General features: G+C 41.2%; 1 protein-coding gene across 7 annotated transcripts in view; it reads left to right on the top strand.

The window, feature by feature from the left end:
- The window catches only part of GSK3B (glycogen synthase kinase 3 beta), a 174677-nt gene extending 152470 nt beyond the window's left edge, over positions 1-22207 (top strand). For 5 of the 7 annotated variants that reach the window (XM_083356230.1, XM_083356229.1, XM_083356228.1 and 2 more), the window contains one exon: positions 17986-22207. In XM_083356230.1, coding sequence (XP_083212356.1) covers positions 17986-18053 — 68 coding nt within the window. In that variant the 3' untranslated portion in view covers positions 18054-22207. The remainder of the gene's footprint in view (positions 1-17985) is intronic. The other 2 variants (XR_014491719.1, XM_083356231.1) reach the window with 2 other exon arrangements.
- The last annotated feature ends 522 nt before the right edge of the window (positions 22208-22729 follow it).

Genomic DNA, 22729 nt, shown 5'->3' with positions numbered 1-22729 from the left:
GGTACTGACATATCCAATCTTTTAACCGTACCAGACAACAAGCATCATAATATAAACGTAGATTATATTATGATTCGGGGTCCATTTCTATCCCCTCGTGGGAGATGCAGTAGTGCAGATAGTCAATTTTACGATGGTGGAATTCGCATTTGGACAGTTTGGCAGTTTGGCTGCTCGAAGCTTCGTGAGCAGGCTCTGAGTAGTTTTTCGTGTTCTGCCATTGTCTCAGTATAAATTAAAATGTCATCCATTGTTAAACTAACACTCCCTTATACAGGTGTTCATGCAGCACTTTTATTAGCAGCAGCAGGGGCCCCTTGCAGTCCAAAAGGGAGGACCTGGAACTGGAAGCATCCTAACTGGCAAGCTGTTTCCCACTCATTCCCTGCTTTGATCCTCACTCGGTAGTATGTCTCCCACAAATCCAACTCGGTGAAGACCTTTCCCTTGGCCTTAGCACAGAGCTCCCCAACCTTTTGGGTTGGCAGCCAAGTGGAAAAGGGATTGGCAGACACCTTTACGCAGGCATGTGCTAACGGGGCTGTGAGCGCCTCAAACGGCAGCGCTAGCACCTATGCAACACTCGGTGCGAGTGGGAGGGTAAGTGCATGTACATGTGCACTGGCCAGCCTTTCATGTGGCCCAGTGGCCAATAGGCCATGGCTCGGTAGTGGGCCATGGCTCACAAGTTGGGGACCCCTGGGCTAGCATGTCCTTCTTGAGGGGGAGTGGGTAAACTTTTTCCACACACACCACATTGAGCCCACAATAAGACACTCATAGACGAAGAGACCATCCTTCTTTTCCCTAAAGAGTGTCGGAGCAGTCTGGCGGGTTGGTTGAATCCACAGTTCAGGTTTTTCTCTATAAAAGTCCACAATTCCTCCAGTTCCCTAGGGGTCATGGAATACAGTTTAGGTTTGGGTAGTTTGGCCTCCAGTAGGATTTCGATGGAACAGTTGGTGGGGTAGGAGCACGTCTGACCCCTTCTCACTGAAGATGCCCTGTAAGTCAAAGGGCTCCTTGGGGATGCAAGGGTCACCCTGGGAGCGAACTTTGGCAGCTACTCCCACCTCACTTTTCGGTTTCACCTACTGCAGGTTTGGCATAGGTTTTTGATAGCCCTTTCCCCCTCCCTCTTCACAGCCAGCAAGCCAGATATTTAGCAGCCCTCTCCTCCAGTTCACATAGAGGTTCCATTTCTGGAGCCAAGCCAGTCCTAATACAAGGAGCCTTTCCATTCCAGGAAAGTGAAGCTCAGGGTCTCTGTTTGTGCATTCATCCTCATCTCTATTGGTTTGGTAACAAGTATCGCCAGGAAACCCACCCACCCCGCCACTGAGCCATCCCAGCTGGCAAAAAGCTATGGGCACTGTTTGAGTCTCATGCCGAGTTTCTTGACCAGGGCAGGGTTGACCAGGCATCTGGTCCACCCCAAGTCCAGGAGGACTACTAGGCTCCCTTTTCACTCCAAGAATTGAACCACCAGTTCTGTAGGGATGGTCACTGGGTTGACCAGGCAACTAATCAAGGGATCATTGTCAAAGTCTGACTCGCTTTCCACCAGACTACCCACCGGGTCTCCAGCCATCTTTGGGAGATGAGGTGAATTCCACGACTTCTACACCCTTCAGAGTGGTTTTGGGCTCGCTATTGTGATTACACTGTTTTCTGGGTATACACTGTTTTTTGGGTAGGACCCTGAGTTGCCTTCTGGGCTGGGTGTGCAGCTCGGCAGTCAGCAATTCCTTCCCACACCTGAAGCAGCCAGTGTATTTTTCAGTGGGCTTTGCTCATAGGTGCATATTTTGAGACCTCTTTCTTTTCACCCATCGCGATTCCAAGGCTCAGCCGGTATTTGGATCAAACCAGGTTGATTTCCACTATCTTTGCTAGGATATACCAGCCACAGAGGTTGGGGAGGGAATACACCTCTGGAAATACAGGTGTTGTAGACCTCATCACTTAGCCCATCTCAGAAGCATCTGATCAAGAGCCTTGGTGGAGCAGTGGGCTAATGCCTCCTTAAGTAACACCAGCTGCCTGCAATTATTGCAGGTTCGCATCCCACCAGGCTCAAGGTTGACTCAGCTTTCCATCCTTCCGAGGTAGGTAAAATGAGGACCCAGATTGTTGGGGGCAATTAAGCTGACTTTGTAATAATGCCGCTTGGGGGGGGGCGAAAGCCCTAATAAGCAGGCATATACATAGAATGAAGGCTATTGCTAAGCACATTTAATTTGTGCTTAGATTGTAAGCCGCCCTGAGTCTTCGGAGAAGGGCGGGATATAAATGGGATTAAAATAAATAAAATAAAATAAATAAAAAAGATGTCTTCTGGCTAGTCGGTTGGCAAGCAGGTCGCGAAATTCCTGGGTGCCCTTGGCCAGCTCCCTGCGCCCTTTATGCAATCTTTGGCTTTGCGATCAGCTAAGGAGTCTTTGAAGCCCTTCTGAAGTGCAGCCACGAAGCGGTTTCTCAGCTCCAGGGTATCATTGTTGTGGAGGATAACCATCCATTCAACTATGGCCCCCTCTAACACCATGGTCATGCACAGCACCTTAGCCCCTTTGGTGGCTGTTTCTGGACCATATTCTTGCATGTATGTCCAAACTTGTGCCAGGAAGAAACCCAATTGCTCAGTGTCTCTGTTGAACTTTATTCCAGGGCTGGTGTCTTGTGCCCTCTCTGTGTTGCTGGTGTGCTCCTGCAGCCAGTGCAGACTAGGCTGCAGGGCCAGGCATTGGGACAGTTGTGATTGCCAAGGGGCTCACTGCTGAGCTGGCAGAGGTAGTTGCCCCCTTGCTTGCCATGGCTGGAGATGGCTGGTCAGCAGGATGTGCCGCTCGGGCTAGGACTTCTCGAACCTTGAGACTACCGAAAACCCACCCCAGGAACCTTATGGCGTGCTCCAGCATCTAGTCCTCTCACACCAGTTCGTCTGCGCTCGTTTCTTTCTCCAGTTCCTGCAGCTCCACTCGGGTCTCTCGCCAGCAGCTGCCATGGTCCCCATGGGTGAATGTTACTCCCATGCATTTCTCTTTCCATTCTTTTTCCCGACCATCGAGGTCTAGATGGGTCATCCTCTCCCAGCACTCTGGATAGATCCAGCCCTCCAGGAGGGGATTTCGAAGATGCTTCTCCCCCAGGCCTTGCTCTCTTAGTTGCTCTCAGAGAAGAGCAACTAAGATGATCAAAGGCTTGGGGACTAAAACATACGAAGAATGGCTACAGGACTTGGGTTTGGCTAGTCTAAAGAAAAGAAGAAATAGGGGAGACATGATAGCAGTACTCCAGTATCTGAGGGGCAGCCACAAGGCAGAGGGGGCCAGGTTCTTCACCAAAGCACCAGATGGAAGGACGAGAAACAATGGTTGGAAACTGATCAAAGAGAGAAGCAACCTGGAACTTAAGGAGAAACTTACTGATAGTGAGGACAGTCAACCAATGGAACAACTTACCCCCAGAAATTGTGGGCGCTCCATCACTGGAAATTTTTAAGAAGAGACTGGACAGTCACTTGTTTGAGATGGTATATGTTCTCTTGCTTGAGTAAGGGGTTGGACTACAAGACCTCCAAGGTCTCTTCCAGATTCTATTCTGTTCCATTCCATTCCTGGTTGGTTCCTTGAGCCGACATCATTTGCATGGTCCCCATGGTAGAGGCAGTTTCCTCTCCGGGTTGTCCACAACTGCGGAGCTGGCTTAATGTCAGGTCTGCCCCAATCCAATCCCTTAGGAAAGAAAAGCCTTTGACTCCATTTGGTTAAAGCAAAGGATCCTTTTACTAAGGATGTTGGTTATAGTAAAGTCAAGCCAGCTCTGAAATCTACATGCTCACTAAGTTGAAAAAAAGTGTAGGTTTGGCCCCAGCCCATCCCTCCCCCCATGACCAGTCTGTTTCCAGCCAACTGGAACTCACCAAGATGTTTTCAGAAATTTGAAGTATTGGTGGGGTAATCTGCATATTTCTCAGTGTAAGGGATGCTGGTACAAACAGGATCTGGCTGCTCTGATCCTTGTCACCTGTCATTTCCCCCCCCTCCTGATAGCCTATCATGAACACACAAAACTTTGTTACCCTTTCATCCTTCATCCTTCTCCTTTACATCCTTCTTCTCCCTTCTGTTTGATGGCAGGATGCCTGTGAGGTGTCAAGCCAAACCAGGCAGAGCTGACAAACTCTTATTAGTATTCTGAAAAATTTTCAGCTGTTCTCAGTAACATGTTTAGCGTCATCCAGTCTGAGGAGCTGCCAGCTTTCCCAGGTAGACCAGACAGGAAACACAACCAGATGAGCTAATTGTACTTTATGGCCAGGCTACATTAACAGAAATTGCCAGTGTGAAAGAACAGATCTCCCACTGGCTTCTTTATAGCCTAAGGAAAATCATCAGTGAGACTTGGAATGGGAGCAAAAAGAACGGAGGGGCCTGCATAGTCATATTGTTTTAACAGTATAAACAGTATAAAGGCAATTTATCTTGAATGAATTAATCTAAAAGGCAAATAGCATATCTGGGAAAAGGCATCGGCAAACCACTTCTCTCTCTCTCTCTCTCTCTCTCTCTTCTCTCTCTCTCTCTCTCTCTCTCTCTCTCTCTCTCTCTCTCTATCTATCTATCTATATATATATGTGTGTGTGTGTGTGTGTGTGTGTAAATTACTTACAAATAATTTAAAGGGAAACAGATGCATTTCTAACTCTTTAGTCTTCATCAGTCAGACTAAAGAGTTAGAAATGCATCTCAGTTTCCCTTTAAATTCTTTGTTAGTAATTTACACAAATATATGAACTGTCCAGTGTGACTACAGCCTGTTCGATGGCCTTCAAGATAGGCTCCATGTTTGGGGCCTAGCAAGGTAATCTAAAATAGTTAACAGTTGAAACACACACACACACACACACACACACACACACACACACACACACACACACACACACACACACACACACACACATATATATATATATATATATATATATATATATATATATATATATATATATATATATATATATATATATATATATATATATATATATATATATATATATATATATATATATATATATTTGTTTTCTGAGGTTTTCGCGGGTGCCTGTATGTGGATCCTTGGTTTTTCGGGTTTTTCCCCGCGTAGAACTAAAGGTGTAGGCGCAACGTTTCGACGGAATCCCATCCGTCATCATCAGGCTTTAGCTTCCTTCTTCTGGGAGAAGCATGTGGCTGTTTGTTCCTCTTTTTTAAACTGCCAGAGGGGGTGTGTTCTGTGGAGGTGTGCTCTGATTGGGTAGGGGACCAAGTGTGTTCTGATTGGGTGGGAGTGTGTTTTGAATGGAGAGTGTGTTCTGATTGGGTGGGGGGGTGTTCTGAGTGGATGGGCTGGTCTCAGCTGCCAGCTACCTGAGCTGGTGAGTTGTGCTGCTTTTGTTCGGCTTCGTGTTTGTGGTGGTGCCATGTTTTTATAGTGGGTGTCAGTTTGCTTATTGTGTGGTTTGGAGGGGTTTAAAGTGGCTGATGTTGCAGCTGTAGTTAGGTTTCTGTTTTGTGGTTGTGTGTCTATCGTGGTGGGTTCGGATTTGCTTTTTGAATGGTTGTGTGGTGGTGATGTCATGTGATGTTATCATGAGTTTGGGTCTGGTATCATTCTTGGTGGTTGGGCCTCGTCTGTCAATCAAGGCGGGTTTCCAAATGGCTGGTAGACGAGAGGTATCATCTCGTTTATTCATGCTGTGGGGGTGTTTTTCTATCTCAATGGCTTCTCTGATTATTCTGTTGTTAAAATGTTCAATTTTGGCGATAGTTTTGGTTTTTTTAAAATCAATTTCATGTCCCGTGGCTTCAAAGTGTTGGACCAGGGATGAAGTTTGTTCTCCCTTTCTGAGTGAGTTTTTGTGCTCTTCAATGCGTGCACTTATTCTTCTGTTGGTCTGTCCGATGTATGTGGTGGGGCAGGTGGTGCATGGGATTTCGTATACTCCTTGGTTTTCTAACCCAATTATGTCCTTGGGGTTTCTTAGGATGGTGGATATTTTTCTGTCTGTGTAGAATGCTGTTTTGATGTTGTGTTTTTGGAGGACCTTGCTGATTCTGTCTGTGGTCCCTTTTAAGTATGGGAGGAGGGCTTTGCCATTTTCTTGTTCTCTGTCTTGGGTTTTTGTGGGTGTCTCTCTTCGGATTAAGTTGGTGATCGTGTTTCTTTGGAATCCATTGGCTGTTAGTACATTAGTGAGAGTGTGTAGTTCAGTTTTTAGGTGTTGTTCGTCAGCTAGGTGTTTTGTTCTGGAGATGAGTGTCTTGGCTACGGAGTTGATCTGTGCTGGGTGGTGGTGTGAGAGTGCGTTCAGATAGCGGTTTGTGTGTGTTTTTTTTATGGTAGATAGTGTGTCCTAGGGAGCCGTTGGATTTCTTGTAGACTAAGACATCAAGGAAGGGAAGTTGATTGTTAGCTTCTGTTTCCATGGTGAATTGTATTTTGGGGTGTAGGCTATTGAGGTGTATGAGGAAGTCATCCAGTTTTTCTTTGCCGTGTGGCCAGATTACGAAGGTGTCATCTACGTATCTGAGCTTGGGTTTGTGGTTGGATTTTTCTAGAGCGAGGGTTTCAAAGTGTTCCATGTAGAGGTTTGCGATGACAGGTGAGAGGGGTGATCCCATGGGTGCTCCTTCCATTTGTTTGTATCTTTGTCCATTGTAGATGAAGTATGTGTTAGATAGGCAGTGGTTGGTCAGATCTAGGATGTGTTTTGGGGGGTTGTATTTATTTAGGATAGCTGTCAAGGCTTCTTTGATTGGCACTTGGGTTTCATACACCTCAATAGCCTACACCCCAAAATACAATTCACCATGGAAACAGAAGCTAACAATCAACTTCCCTTCCTTGATGTCTTAGTCTACAAGAAATCCAACGGCTCCCTAGGACACACTATCTACCATAAAAAAACACACACAAACCGCTATCTGAACGCACTCTCACACCACCACCCAGCACAGATCAACTCCGTAGCCAAGACACTCATCTCCAGAACAAAACACCTAGCTGACGAACAACACCTAAAAACTGAACTACACATTCTCACTAATGTACTAACAGCCAATGGATTCCAAAGAAACACGATCACCAACTTAATCCGAAGAGAGACACCCACAAAAACCCAAGACAGAGAACAAGAAAATGGCAAAGCCCTCCTCCCATACTTAAAAGGGACCACAGACAGGATCAGCAAGGTCCTCCAAAAACACAACATCAAAACAGCATTCTACACAGACAGAAAAATATCCACCATCCTAAGAAACCCCAAGGACATAATTGGGTTAGAAAACCAAGGAGTATACGAAATCCCATGCACCACCTGCCCCACCACATACATCGGACAGACCAACAGAAGAATAAGTGCACGCATTGAAGAGCACAAAAACTCACTCAGAAAGGGAGAACAAACTTCATCCCTGGTCCAACACTTTGAAGCCACGGGACATGAAATTGATTTAAAAAAAAACCAAAACTATCGCCAAAATTGAACATTTTAACAACAGAATAATCAGAGAAGCCATTGAGATAGAAAAACGCCCCCACAGCATGAATAAACGAGATGATACCTCTCGTCTACCAGCCATTTGGAAACCCGCCTTGATTGACAGACAAGGCCCAACCACCAAGAATGATACCAGACCCAAACTCATGATAACATCACATGACATCACCACCACACAACCATTCAAAAAGCAAATCCGAACCCACCACGATAAAGACACACAACCACAAAACAGAAACCTAACTACAGCTGCAACATCAGCCACTTTAAACCCCTCCAAACCACACAATAAGCAAACTGACACCCACTATAAAAACATGGCACCACCACAAACACGAAGCCGAACAAAAGCAGCACAACTCACCAGCTCAGGTCTGGAGCTGGCAGCTGAGACCAGCCCATCCACTCAGAACACCCCCCCACCCAATCAGAACACACCCTCCATTCAAAACACACTCCCACCCAATCAGAACACACTTGGTCCCCTACCCAATCAGAGCACACCTCCACAGAACACACCCCCTCTGGCAGTTTAAAAAAGAGGAACAAACAGCCACATGCTTCTCCCAGAAGAAGGAAGCTAAAGCCTGATGATGACGGATGGGATTCCGTCGAAACGTTGCGCCTACACCTTTAGTTCTACGCGGGGAAAAACCCGAAAAACCAAGGATCCACATACAGGCACCCGCGAAAACCTCAGAAAACAAATATCTTACCTCTACGGGGAGGAAATCTACCAGCTAACCAAGACCTACGAAAAACTTGAAGTACGAAGAGCTTCCATTCTGTGTGACCTCACATTCCTATGCAACTGCCGAGATCAAAATTTAATCCCCACATCCTTCCAATTGAAATTCCACTCCAACTCTGCAGCCATCAAACGCATCCTGATAAGAACAGAACTGGCCCTAATCAGAAACGAACTACACACAAAAAGATTCCTCCTGGACCGAATCAACAGAGACCTCCTCACACTTCACCTCAAACTCAGCAACAAGATCCACCCCACACTTTGGGACAAATTCAAACAAATCGCCATCTGGAGAGCTGAAACAGAGACTGCCTACAAAACAGACACACACACCAATAAACTCCGAAGACTAAAGGAACGCCAGAAACAAACCCCTCCTCTCCCACAGCAACACATGAAACAAACTGTGCACAACATCTCAGATAGGATTCTCACCAAAGCTGAAACCAACGTCCTGTCTAAAGGATTTAATTTTGCAGTCGCTCCCAAACACATTCCCACGGAAACCATTATATGCGGAGTTGAATCCAGCCTGACCAAAATTAACCCTGATGACGCCAACAAAATCAGACTCGAAGTTACCAACATCCTCTGCACCAGCAAACCACCCAAAAGCAACTTACCCAAAGAGGAACAGACAGCACTACTTAACCTAAAAAATGACACCAGCATAATCATTCTGCCAGCAGACAAAGGCAACGCCACGGTGGTAATGAACTCATCTGACTACCATACCAAATTATCCAACCTACTCCGAGACTCCACATACAAACTCCTCAAGACAGATCCCACCACCTACCTGGAAAAAACCACAAAATAAAAAATAAAAGCCACCCCCATCAGTGAAGAGATCCAGAAAACAATCATTCCCAGAGAAAAATCATCCAGATGTCCTAAGCTCTATGGTCTGCCCAAGATACACAAAGAAGGAACCCCACTCAGACCCATAGTCAGCTCCATAGGCTCACCTCTACAAAATCTAGCCAAATTTCTTGCCAAACAACTACAGCCTTATGCAAATTCCATCACCTCACACGTACAAAACTCATTCCAATTCATAGAGATCATAAGAAAACTAAACTTACAGCCCTGTGACCTACTTGTGAGCTTCGATGTTGTATCCCTCTTCACCCAAGTGCCAATCAAAGAAGCCTTGACAGCTATCCTAAATAAATACAACCCCCCAAAACACATCCTAGATCTGACCAACCACTGCCTATCTAACACATACTTCATCTACAATGGACAAAGATACAAACAAATGGAAGGAGCACCCATGGGATCACCCCTCTCACCTGTCATCGCAAACCTCTACATGGAACACTTTGAAACCCTCGCTCTAGAAAAATCCAACCACAAACCCAAACTCTGGCTCAGATACGTAGATGACACCTTCGTAATCTGGCCACACGGCAAAGAAAAACTGGATGACTTCCTCATACACCTCAATAGCCTACACCCCAAAATACAATTCACCATGGAAACAGAAGCTAACAATCAACTTCCCTTCCTTGATGTCTTAGTCTACAAGAAATCCAACGGCTCCCTAGGACACACTATCTACCATAAAAAAACACACACAAACCGCTATCTGAACGCACTCTCACACCACCACCCAGCACAGATCAACTCCGTAGCCAAGACACTCATCTCCAGAACAAAACACCTAGCTGACGAACAACACCTAAAAACTGAACTACACACTCTCACTAATGTACTAACAGCCAATGGATTCCAAAGAAACACGATCACCAACTTAATCCGAAGAGAGACACCCACAAAAACCCAAGACAGAGAACAAGAAAATGGCAAAGCCCTCCTCCCATACTTAAAAGGGACCACAGACAGAATCAGCAAGGTCCTCCAAAAACACAACATCAAAACAGCATTCTACACAGACAGAAAAATATCCACCATCCTAAGAAACCCCAAGGACATAATTGGGTTAGAAAACCAAGGAGTATACGAAATCCCATGCACCACCTGCCCCACCACATACATCGGACAGACCAACAGAAGAATAAGTGCACGCATTGAAGAGCACAAAAACTCACTCAGAAAGGGAGAACAAACTTCATCCCTGGTCCAACACTTTGAAGCCACGGGACATGAAATTGATTTTAAAAAAACCAAAACTATCGCCAAAATTGAACATTTTAACAACAGAATAATCAGAGAAGCCATTGAGATAGAAAAACGCCCCCACAGCATGAATAAACGAGATGATACCTCTCGTCTACCAGCCATTTGGAAACCCGCCTTGATTGACAGACGAGGCCCAACCACCAAGAATGATACCAGACCCAAACTCATGATAACATCACATGACATCACCACCACACAACCATTCAAAAAGCAAATCCGAACCCACCACGATAAAGACACACAACCACAAAACAGAAACCTAACTACAGCTGCAACATCAGCCACTTTAAACCCCTCCAAACCACACAATAAGCAAACTGACACCCACTATAAAAACATGGCACCACCACAAACACGAAGCCGAACAAAAGCAGCACAACTCACCAGCTCAGGTCTGGAGCTGGCAGCTGAGACCAGCCCATCCACTCAGAACACCCCCCCACCCAATCAGAACACACCCTCCATTCAAAACACACTCCCACCCAATCAGAACACACTTGGTCCCCTACCCAATCAGAGCACACCTCCACAGAACACACCCCCTCTGGCAGTTTAAAAAAGAGGAACAAACAGCCACATGCTTCTCCCAGAAGAAGGAAGCTAAAGCCTGATGATGACGGATGGGATTCCGTCGAAACGTTGCGCCTACACCTTTAGTTCTACGCGGGGAAAAACCCGAAAAACCAAGGATCCATATATATATATATATATATATATATATATATATATATATATATATATATATATATATTCTTAAAAAAAGGTGCTGGAACTCTCATCTTGGCGGTGGTGGGGAGGCGGTGCTGCTGCAGTCACAGGTGTGAAGAGTGTTGGCGGCGGGCTCCCCTCCGTGGGACCAGAGCTGGCGGGGCTGCTATATGGCGGGGCTGCGCAATGCGGGCAGCGGAGGCGGTGCGGGCCAGCCGATGTTTTAATGTTATGATTTTAAAAATATATTTTTTCTATTGTAAGTTTCCCCAAACCTCGCCACGTGGATTGCATACAAATATTATATAATTGGTAAATAAAGGTAGAACATATGTTAAATATACATCAAATGATAATATGCTTCCCTACAAAGTCAATTCTTGCTCAATGACAGACCAAGGAGTTAACTCGGAAAGGCAAGAGGAAAATCCAGAAGAGGTCTGTGCTGCTCTTCAACATTTTCATCAACGATTTGGATGAGGGGATAGACGGGGAACTCATCAAATTTGCAGACAACACCAAGCTGGCAGGAATAGGCAATACTCCAGAAGATAGGCTTAAGATACAGGAGGATCGGGACAGACTCGATCAAACACTGGGCACTATCTAACAAAATGAAATTCAATTGTGAAAAAAGTAAGGTTCTACATTTAGGCAGGAAAAATCAAAGGCACAGGTATAGTATAGGTGGTACCTTGCTCAATAGTAGTAACTGTGAGAGAGATCTCGGAGTCCTAGTGGACAATCACTTAAATATGAGCCAGCAGTGTGCTGCAGCTGCCAAAAAAGCCAACACAGTGCTAGGCTGCATTAACAGAGGGATAGAATCAAGATCACGTGAAGTACTAATACCACTTTACAATGCCTTGGTAAGGCCACACCTGGAATATTGCATCCAGTTTTGGTCACCACGATGTAAAAAAGATGTCGAGACTCTAGAAAGAGTACAAAGAAGAGCAACAAAGATGATTGGGGGACTGGAGGCTAAAACATATAGGGAACGGTTGCTGGAATTGGGTATGTGTAGTTTAATGAAGAGAAGGGTGAGGGGTGACATGATAGCAGTGTTCCAATATCTCAGGGGCTGCCACAAAGAAGAGGGAGCCAAGCTGTTCTCCATAGCACCTGAAAGCAGGACAAGAAGCAATGGATGGAATCTAGACAAGGAGAGAAGCAACCTAGAACTAAGGAGAAACTTCCTGACAGTTAGAACAACTAACTAGTGGAACAACCTGCCTCCAGAAGTGGTGAATGCTCCAACACTGGAGGTTTTTAAGAAGAGACTGGCCAGCCATTTGTCTGAAATGGTATAGGGTTTCCTGCCTGAGCAGGGGGTTGGACTAGATGAACTCCAAGATCCCTTTTAACTCTTCTTCTTCTTCTTCTTCTTCTTCTTCTTCTTCTTCTTCTTCTTCTTCTTCTTCTTCTTCTTCTTCTTCTTCTTCTTATTATTATTATTATTATTATTATTATTATTATTATTATTATTATTATTATTATTATTATTATTATTTTGTAGAAAGGAAAGGCCCACACTGATAAATTAAAAATCTTTGTGGTCTGCAAAGGAATGCTAGTGGACTAATCAATGATTTGGTGACTAGAGGAGCATCTACAGTGTTGGAGCTTGTGGTCATGGTAAGCCATGGAGGCACTAGGCAACATGACTTTCAGGGCAGTGGTGGTGATTTTATTACTTTAAAAAAAAAGTCTGCTCTGTCCAAGGGTGCTTGGTAAGCTGCATGTACAGGCCTGGTCTAGAATTTATTTTGGAGCATTCAACTATCTAGAGCAGGCATGTCAAACTCATTTTGTTTGAGGCAACTTTTTATAAAAGAATTGCCGTTAATTTGTTTTAATAAAATAATTTAAATCAATTTTTCACTTGATTTCAAATTGAATGAGATTTTTTTAGTACAATTGCCAAATGCAATAAACTGGTTTTAGGTATATGTTACTGGAAGGAAAAAGCAATCCCTGTTGCGTTACTGATCCCAGAGATACATTTGCATGTATGCAGGTATCCTTAGGGTGCCATAGTTATGGATGAGAAATATTGGTTGCAAAGTTGGCATTTCTGGATGTAATACAGATATTTTGGACTTATTTTTGTTTCTTTGCATGTTTGATATTTTTAAAAAGGCATATGCTACTGACTACACTTATGCACATATGTAACATGATCACTGCTTGTCCAAAATTTTACTATACAGATAATACCCCCAGAAATTATTTTAGCTTTTTAAATAAATGTTGTTATTGATGTTAAGCTCACCAGGGAAAACATCATATATTGTTATGTATATACTAGGTTAATTATTTAAAGACTGAAGTGCAACATAACTAGATTCTAAATAATCTATTTTTCAAAACACACAACAGTCCAAACAGTAAAAGTAAAGTCCAAATTAAGAATAGTTCATTCTTAAGAATTGTTTAGATTCAAAATAGTTTTCAAGAGGGTACAAAAGATACTATTTTTTTCTAGAATCAGCTAAATTAGACATATTACATTGAGAAAAATGTTTCTCATTTCTTTCCTTTTACCTTTGATTTCATTGCAGAGATGTTAACATAAGAAATAGATTATTTTGTTATCTAATTTTACCTTCCAAAAGACAGAAGCAGATGAAAAATGTGAGGTTATTTCCTGTTGGCTTTTCTGAATTAGCTGTTTTAGATTCTAAAAGTTTAGTTCCTAAAGAAGTACTCCTGTAAATAATTTTAATGTCCTCCTCTAGTGCAGGCTCTTTTATGACTCAAGGACTTCAACTCCCAGAATTCCTGAGCCAGTATGACTCAGCTTGGAAACCTTTCTCTTTCCCCTCAGCATGGCTGGCTCAGGATTTCTGGGAGTTGAAGTCCATGAGTCATAAAAAAGAGCCAAGATTGCTAGCCCTGCAATAGGCTTAGGAAAACCAATAAGGGAGCTGGGTTGTTTGTTTGTTGTTGTTTTTTTGCAAAAAAAAAAAAGGTTCCGGAACGCCGTTCTGAGCATTCAATGAGAAAAAAAGTGCTAGTCATTTCCAACTCTAGGGGCCGGTGCTCATCTCCGTTTCAAAGCCAGCGCTTGTCCGAGGACGTCTCCGTGGTCATGTGGCCGGCATGACTAGACACCAAAGGCGCACGGAACACTGTTACCTTCCCACTGTAGTTGTCCCTATTTTTCTACTTGCATTTTTACATGCTTTCGAAGTGCTAGGTTGGCAGAAGCTGGGACAAGTAACAGGCGCTCACTCTGTTACGCGGCACTCGGGATTTGACCTGCCAAACTGCCGACCTTCTGATCGACAAGCTCAGCGTCCCAACCCACTGAGCCACCGCAATTGTTCTAACCCTTAGGCCACAGGCTCTTTCTCACTTTGTTAGCTAAGAATTGCCTAATGTGCAATCAGCCCAGGTTTGAATCTCAGAAGGGTGTGGCTGACTGATGAGAACAAATAAGTTTGAAATAGCTATATTAGTCTCCCTTTAGCAATCCAAAAAATTTACACATATCTCGGGTTACATCATCAAATATTTCTTCTCTGTTTCCCTTAACATTTGCTATTTCATATTTAAGCTAGTAAATTTCTAATTGTATCAAACTCAGTAAAAACTTCATTATTGCATTTATGAATACATTTTTGCTTATACATATCTTAATAAATCTCAATGAACAATCCATATCCTGTTATTAAGTTTTACCTAATTATTAATTACAGTATTCCAGTTTAACCTTTAATATCCATAGTATTTGACTTTCAGGTAACCCAAATTTCCTTTATCTCACTTCATGCAAATTATAATGTCTAAAATACACATATTAGTTACTTAAATATATTCTTATTCTATTTTGTAAACATTTTCTATTTCTCCCCTAATACATCACCACCTTAGTAATAGAGTATGCTTTGTTAGTTCAAATCCATCATCTATATTATCTGGGCTAATCAATAATTCAAACCTATTTCCTAATAATTAGTTTACATTTCCCTTGTAAATCTAAGTATTAGACAGATTAATCCCTTATTTTTTTACTATTTTCCAACTATTCTAAATCTAATAATCAAATTTCTCCTTGTCTCAAATTTTCCCTTTAGCCCACTAATTAACAGTTTAGGGTCCTCTCTAGTAAATCAAAAGGCCCCAGTTTTTCAACCTAATTCTAGGTTTCTTCTTTTGCCAACCAGGCTTCCATACCAATGCTTTTAAATCATCGAATAGATCTCCCTTCATTCTTGTATATGTTACTTGGATTGAAGGAGACAATCTAATTGCCAATTTTCTGAAAGATCTGGTCCATTTACAATCATTAGGTTGTTGCCCTGGTAACCCAGATCCCCGTATTTGTTCTGATATAGTTGACTTCAATTCAGTCTGGTCGTCTTCTTTCTCAGATTTCTTCTGGTTTGTGTAGAAAATCATTTCCAGTTTTGAAGTTGTTATTTTGTTGTCTGGATTTTCAGTAAACTGTACTTGTTGATCTTTAAAGCCCTCTGTCTTGGTATTCACTTCTTCCACTCCTGTTGTTTTTTGAATTGTTAGTTCTTTAGTTGCAATCAAGGCTTTGTTTTGTAGATCTAGGCTGGCACCTTTGTCTTTCAGGTTAGCTTTGAGTTTCTTGGTGTTTGCAAGAATACTTTCAAGTAAGGATTTTAACATACCCAAGATTTTTTGTTGACCCTTCTCCATTTCTGACATAGTTATAAATGGTCTTTCTAGTGAAGGCTATTTATTAAACAAGAGTCAGTAAATGTTCACCTAGAGACCAATTTCACTGCCCAGCTGCTCTCTCAACATTAAATCTCTCATAAATAAAACCAAGGTCAGGTCTGGGCTGTGAGTAAGTCTCTTTGTCAGAAATAATAAATTGCTGTACCAAGCTTCACCACAAGATGTCCCTGATAGCATTTAGAGTCTTTTTCAGATCTCCGGCTAGGTTCTTATCCAATTCAAGTTCTTTTTTCCAAGAAAAATAAAATAGCAGATCCCAGTAAGAATAGGAACTTTTTGGGTCCCCAAATTCCAAGAAAAAATATATAAATCCAATTATATTAAGTGCCATTTAGGATTGTGAAGTCCAAAAGCAACTCTGAATTGAGCCCAGAAACAATGGGCTAGTGAAGCTGTTGATTCAACTGGTATTGAAACTCATTGAGGAGAAAATGGATAAACACTTTGTCCTCTGTATCTAGCTCTAGCAGAGGTAATCCATCAAGGTGTCTCAAGTGGTTTCACTATCATAGTATTTATTTTATTTATTTATTTAATTAATTAATTAAAATTTTATACCGCCCTATTCCCGAAGGACTCAGGGCGGTTTACAGGGCAACATAAAATATGATATAAAAATAGTATAAATTAAAATAGATTAAATTACATAAGCCCAACAATTAAAACAATATTAAAAGCTAAAACCCCTTCAGTCCAGGCCTGATAGATCAAAAAACCAAGTTTTCAGATCCCGGCGAAATGTACGCAGATCGGGGGCAGTCTGAAGTTCCACCGGTAAATCATTCCAAAGGGCAGGCGCGCCCACAGAGAATGCCCTCCCCCTGGGGATCACCCACCGGCACTCCTTAACCGTCGGCACCCTGAGAAGGCCCTCCCTGTGGGAGCGCACAGGACGATGGGAACTTGATGCCAGCAGCAGGTGTTCCCTTAGATAATCCGGACCCAAGCCATTCAGAGCTTTATAGGTCATTACCAGCACCTTGAATCTCACCCGGAGGGCAACCGGAAGCCAATGCAGCTCACGGAGAAGAGGTGTTACACGGGAGTATCGGGAAACTCCCATAACAACTCGCGCGGCTGCATTCTGCACCAGTTGAAGCCTCCGCGTGGTCCTCAAGGGCAGCCCCATGTAGAGAGTGTTGCAGTAGTCTAGCCGGGAGGTCACGAGCGCATGGGTGACTGTGCGTAGGGCATCTCGGTCCAGATAGGGCCGCAACTGGCACACCAGACGGAGCTGGGCAAAAGCCCCCCTGATCACGGCTCCTATATGGTCTTCGAAATAAACTAAAAGCCCAATGCAAATCAGTATAATTTACTTGTGTCTTGAGTTTGTTGATTACCTTTTCAGTTTTTCCACAGATGGCAAGCAGACCAGCAGCTAGCCAGATTGTTAAAACCCTCTTTACTCTCTTATTCATTATCTACTTTAGACAATTAATGAACATAGGGGGAAGTTACTGTTGGTGACCATTTCTCTGGTACTTTATTTGGTTAATATGCGGCATCTATTTGATTATTATTTTTGGTTTATCTTCTAATGGTTTCTCAAATAGATTTTCCTTTTTCAACTCTTTGTTTAAAAAAATCATTGTGAGCCTTTTGAAAAATTGCCTTGTCACAGAGAAACAGGACCATGCCTCTTCCCTCTTGCTGAATAATTTTCCTTATTTAGTAGTTGTCTGTAATACCAATTCCAAAAAAGGAGTTGGAAAAAAGGTAGGAAAGTTTCTAATATCTAATATTTCTCCCTCTACATTTGACAATATTAAGTTCATTCGTAGAATTAAATTAAATTATATAAAAACTTTACAGAGATAATCATGGTAGTTACTTTGCTAGTTTTGTCATACTGGCCTCCAGCCCAATGTTAAACATTGTTATTACTCTTTAATAAAGAAAATGTGTGGAGCATGTCCAATAGCAGATGAAAAACATTCTGAACTATAACTTCTGATGCCAACGATGCCATTCCCTCTGTAATACACCATTTCTAGATGACAAGTTGGGTCTTTCCTGAGTTCATTTATTCCTCCTGAGTCAAAAGGCAGAAAAGAAGCTTGTCCATAAAAGTTTATATTATTGACATGTAACCAGCTCTTTCATATTTTTTTCCTTATATTTGCAGATGCCAGTGCAGGTGATCGAGTTCAGATCAATAATGTAGCTTCAACATCAGCTTCCAACTCCACCTGAAATGATCTCAAGCAGCAACTTGTACAGGAACAATCACCAGTAATTTTGAGTCTTACTCAGCAATACTGGTCACGTTTGGAAAGAAAATGTAAAAAGAAGGGGAAAAACTGTTCATTATAGTGTTGGATTTTTAAAAATTGTTGTTCTTATTTAACCTTGTAAAAACCAGTTTCATTGTATACTTACTCTGCAGGCTGTTTGGGGCAGGGGAATAAGTGGGGTGGGAAAAGGGAAATGGATTCTTAGAACACCAATTTCTCTTCCCATGACAATCTTCTAATTTCAGATAATTGCTGTTGTGTACTTTAGAATCAGGAATCGTATCTGATGCCCTCCAACAATCACTGCTATCATCAGAAAAAAAGGAAAGGAAGAAACCCCTCATTCTGCTGAAGCCTTGTATTTTTAAGTGATTTTCAGTTTTTGGTGTAGTGCACAACTTGAATTTGGTTAGGAGTTTAACAGAAGTTGCTCATCTTGAGTATTATTTGCTGGAATTAAATGTCTTCATATTGGGTGAGGAGGAAGAACAAGATGAGGTGCTACACTATGCTGAGTTGCTAAAGGGAACTAGGAAGGAGAGCGGGGAAGTTAACAGTGTGGGGAAAAAAGCTTGACATAATAAGGAACAAATCACCTTAAATTTTCATTTCCCTCTGAAGAATTCTGCAGACATTATACTATTGGCTTGAATGTACCTATCCCAATGTTTTAGGAGTTGGTTATTTTAAAAAAAAAGTCTGGAAAACATAGAAGAAAGCCTGACTAATCTATACCCACACCTCAGTAGATGGGAGTTAGGTGTACATGTTCCTGCATGCCAGAAAATACAAAAATCCTCCTGCAGTCTTTTCATTCCTTTTGATTCTAAATTGATTCTGTTCTTGAGAAAGAACACTGGGGGGAAAGATGCAAGGATATAATGTGAATGGACATACTACTTTCATAGCATACAGGGCTTTTAAGTTGATAGATTTATTTAACGGGTAGAATTAAATCCTGATTTATATTTAAATTCACCTTTTTCAGCCTCTTCTTTTTCTAACCTTTGTTTACTGGTTTTCAGAAGTTGCTTTTGTCACAATGGAGAATATTAATCTGTAGAAAAAAGGTTCACTTGCTCCAGGTGTCAAGTATGTGTGTATGTATATATTTTGTGTTTTATATGTGCACACAAGCATTCATGCATATATATAGCACTATTATTTTTTACATCTAGAAGCAGAAATGCCTGTTTGCTACATCTTTGTTCTAGATAATTAAATTGTGGCCAAAGGTCTCTGTGACATGAAAGCAATATGCCTTGAACAGTTTGAGAAAGAATGCCATTACTAATGCATAAAGCACTAATGGATTCTTGTGACTAGCTTCCTCTTTGAATTGATAGCTGTACTTATTTAGCTTTACATCAGATTTGCTTTTCCTTGCAATATCTTTCATTGGTGAACCTTTTGAAATTAGATTTGGACCAAGGAGAGCAAGTAGTTTATGTTCATTTCTTAGGTGTGAAGTCATTGGGGGAAGAGAAGTAGAGTCTCAAATGGAGAATGGGGCATGCCCAGAAAGGAATGGTGGCTTCTCTAAAAAAAATCAGATGACTTTAAAGACCATACGCATCACAATGTAAACTGTTTTTAAGAGCCACAAGTCAGGAAGCTGTCTTTCAAAAACTAAAGCTAGAGAACTAGAAAAGAATCCACAATGGGTGAGAGGCCTGGAAGACTCTTTTGCTGCATGGCTTGAGCCCACTGGCATCTTCCACGTTGAGCATGCGGCCATCATAGTCAAAGCTCCATTTTGTGGTCTGAATTCAGGAAGAGGAGATCTTAGGAGGTTTTGTATTATTTTCATTGGTTTAAATAATAGGAGAGAAAAATTAAAAGCTTTAACACTTTTTTTAATATGTGTGTCTCTCTCTGTGTATATATATATAAAAAAACTAGGATCCTGATTTTTTTCCTAAGGATCATGGCAGAACTGCAAGCAAAATTTTATATAAATCTAGATCCAGGTGTTTCAGTTTCATTTTTTGTAAATAAACTGACAAAAGCTCCTCACCAAATTCAAGTTTGTACATTAGTTCTTAAACTTTTAAGTTGTATTGCTTTATATGTAAATACGTGGACACAGGAACTGTTATTAATGAATAAATGTTACCATTCAGGGCAGTTAATTTGTTTTAATAATCAGACAAAATGTAGACAAGCTTTTTAAAGCCATATAGTTCTAACTATGTACAGTAGATAACTGGCCTGTATTATTGTAACAATAACTCTAGCAATGTATAGTGTATCTATATAGTTTGGAGTGCCTTTGCTTCCATGATTTTTTTTCTTCCTTTTTGTAACAGATGCCTCATATGTGCAGATATGCTTCCCTTTTTTCAGCCATTTCATGGTCAGTAGCAGCGTTAAAAGAAAATGTGTCCAAACATCCATGGCTGTGTTCATCCTGCTGAATTGATACCAACGAGTTACAGCTCAACAATATCTGGATAGCCACCATTTTCCCAGTATTTTTGCACACTTATTTTAAACATATGCCCACTATAACTGGTATCATTATATAGATAACACCTTGGTATCCAAAATGACAGGTTTATCTTTTACAGATTCTTGCCCAATATGTTGTTCGGTAGGTCTTGTTGGATCACTGCTGCTTAGAGCTTTTGCTTGGTCATGTTGCTTATTCAGAGACAGAATTGGAGATTGTAAAATAAGTAAGCAGCTGTAACTGGGGAGGGAAGTAATGGGATCACATACATACACCTGTATATTTTAGATCTAAAAATCTTGTAAGCCTTTTTGGACAGAAAGAAAATTGTGATATTAACTGTCTAATACCATAGATTAGCACCTCTGTTCTCATTTACTTGCCAATTTTTTTTATGAACATTAATTTTTGTGCTCAGCACAAGGGCCTTGCTTTTAAAACTCTGCTCATATATATTCAACTTGTTAATATTCTACATGAGGTTTTCTTTAATGACAAAATGCGGAACTTTTTATCAAACCAAAGGTTGCTTTTTTTAAAGTTTTTTGTAACCATCTTCTGTTCATTCCAGTAAGACAGAGGATGCCATTTTTCTGGTGACATAAAAGTCAGTGAAAATATTTTGTTTCTGATATTCCACTTGGAATTTAAATTTTATGTTTTGTTTTTAAATGAAGTACCGTATAGTCTCTCAATCTATCCTTTGTCTGTGTTGCAGTTGTGCATAATCCTAAAATGGCATTAATGATATTCTCCGTGTCATTGACTGAAAATCAGAAAAAAGGCACTAGTAATCTTAATTTTGAAGTATGTCCTTTCAAACAATGTTATGGATTTTTTAAACATATTATTTTAATGTCATCTAACTGGTGCTTGAACAAGCTTCCTTCTATGAATAAGCCAAGAAATAGTTGATGTCTGTAATTAGTGTTAATTTGAAACAACCCCTAATTAAAGATGTTATCGGCATTTTTCTCCATTAAATATCTTAGCCTCTAGAGATCAAAGCCAGTAATAAAAAGCACAGTTTGTTGTCTAGCCCATGACTGATATTTTTCAGATGTGCTCATCAGAACTCCTTTTAATTCCTAATATTTCTACAGGAACTAATTCCTTGCTTCATTTTGCAACAAGGCAATAAAAGCAAAATGACTGGTACCTAAAGGGTTAGCTTGAGATATGTCTCTTTCTAGTGTTGTTTGTTCTTGGTTTTTTGGGAAAAAATACAAAAAACCATTTATATATATAAATAATGTGCTTGCTTGTAAAATTTGCATTTGTTACTATGTTGCTGATCACTTGGGCTTGTACACACAATTAGCGTGATCACTTTCATCTTAAAAGCAGAGTTCTAAATATATATATAATGGACTGTGGGTTGTATACAAACTGTTGCATACACACGCAAAGCTGTCTTGATTCAAAGAAGCAAAACATGTATAACGTTATTACTACTTGAATGCCTCTGTGACTGATTACTTTTTCATTTTAAGTATAAACTTTTTTGTGGTATGTATGCTTAATGTTCATTATTTTATCTCCTCCCTTCAGCTCCTTTGTAAATACATTATGTTCTGTGTGACTTGGTTTGGAAATAGTTAACTGGTACTGTAATTTGCATTAAATAAAATGTAGGTTAGCCTGGTCATGAAATTTAAAAATTACAGTGTGTGGTCTTCATTTCAAAATATTTCCTATCCATTACCCTGCACTCTTTGCTATGGCCTCTTTTCTAGACCTGTCCCTCTTCTCCACTCAGAAGGTGGGTTAGAATATAATAATAAAAGGACAAGGAATTGGCATCTTTTCTTTAAGTGATGATGTTATTAGAAGCCAAAACAGGTCCTGTGTTGTGTTTGTTTTGGTGGGGAAAGAAGGGAAGCCTTTCATGGAAATCATAGCCTCTACTGATCTCTTCACCCAGCGGGTGGGCTTAAGGGCTTTTCTAAAGCATTCTTTAGATCAGGTGTTGGTTCTAAGAGGGCACCCTATCGTATCAGGCACCCTTTCCTGGAACAGCACCGATCTTTTGTCCTTGATAATATATTATCAAATGTGATGTTTATTTGCACAAGCAAAAATTTAGGTCAGATGACCACTCAAATCTGTTCTGTCAATATTCTAGGAAGCTAGATGCACTATCATGTGACTACTGCTTCAATAAAAAAAACCCAATATATTGC

This window comes from Vipera ursinii, assembly GCF_947247035.1.
Source record: "Vipera ursinii genome assembly, chromosome: 2".
Taxonomy (NCBI): Eukaryota; Metazoa; Chordata; class Lepidosauria; order Squamata; family Viperidae; genus Vipera; species Vipera ursinii.
This window is presented reverse-complemented; position numbering and strand designations above follow the sequence as displayed.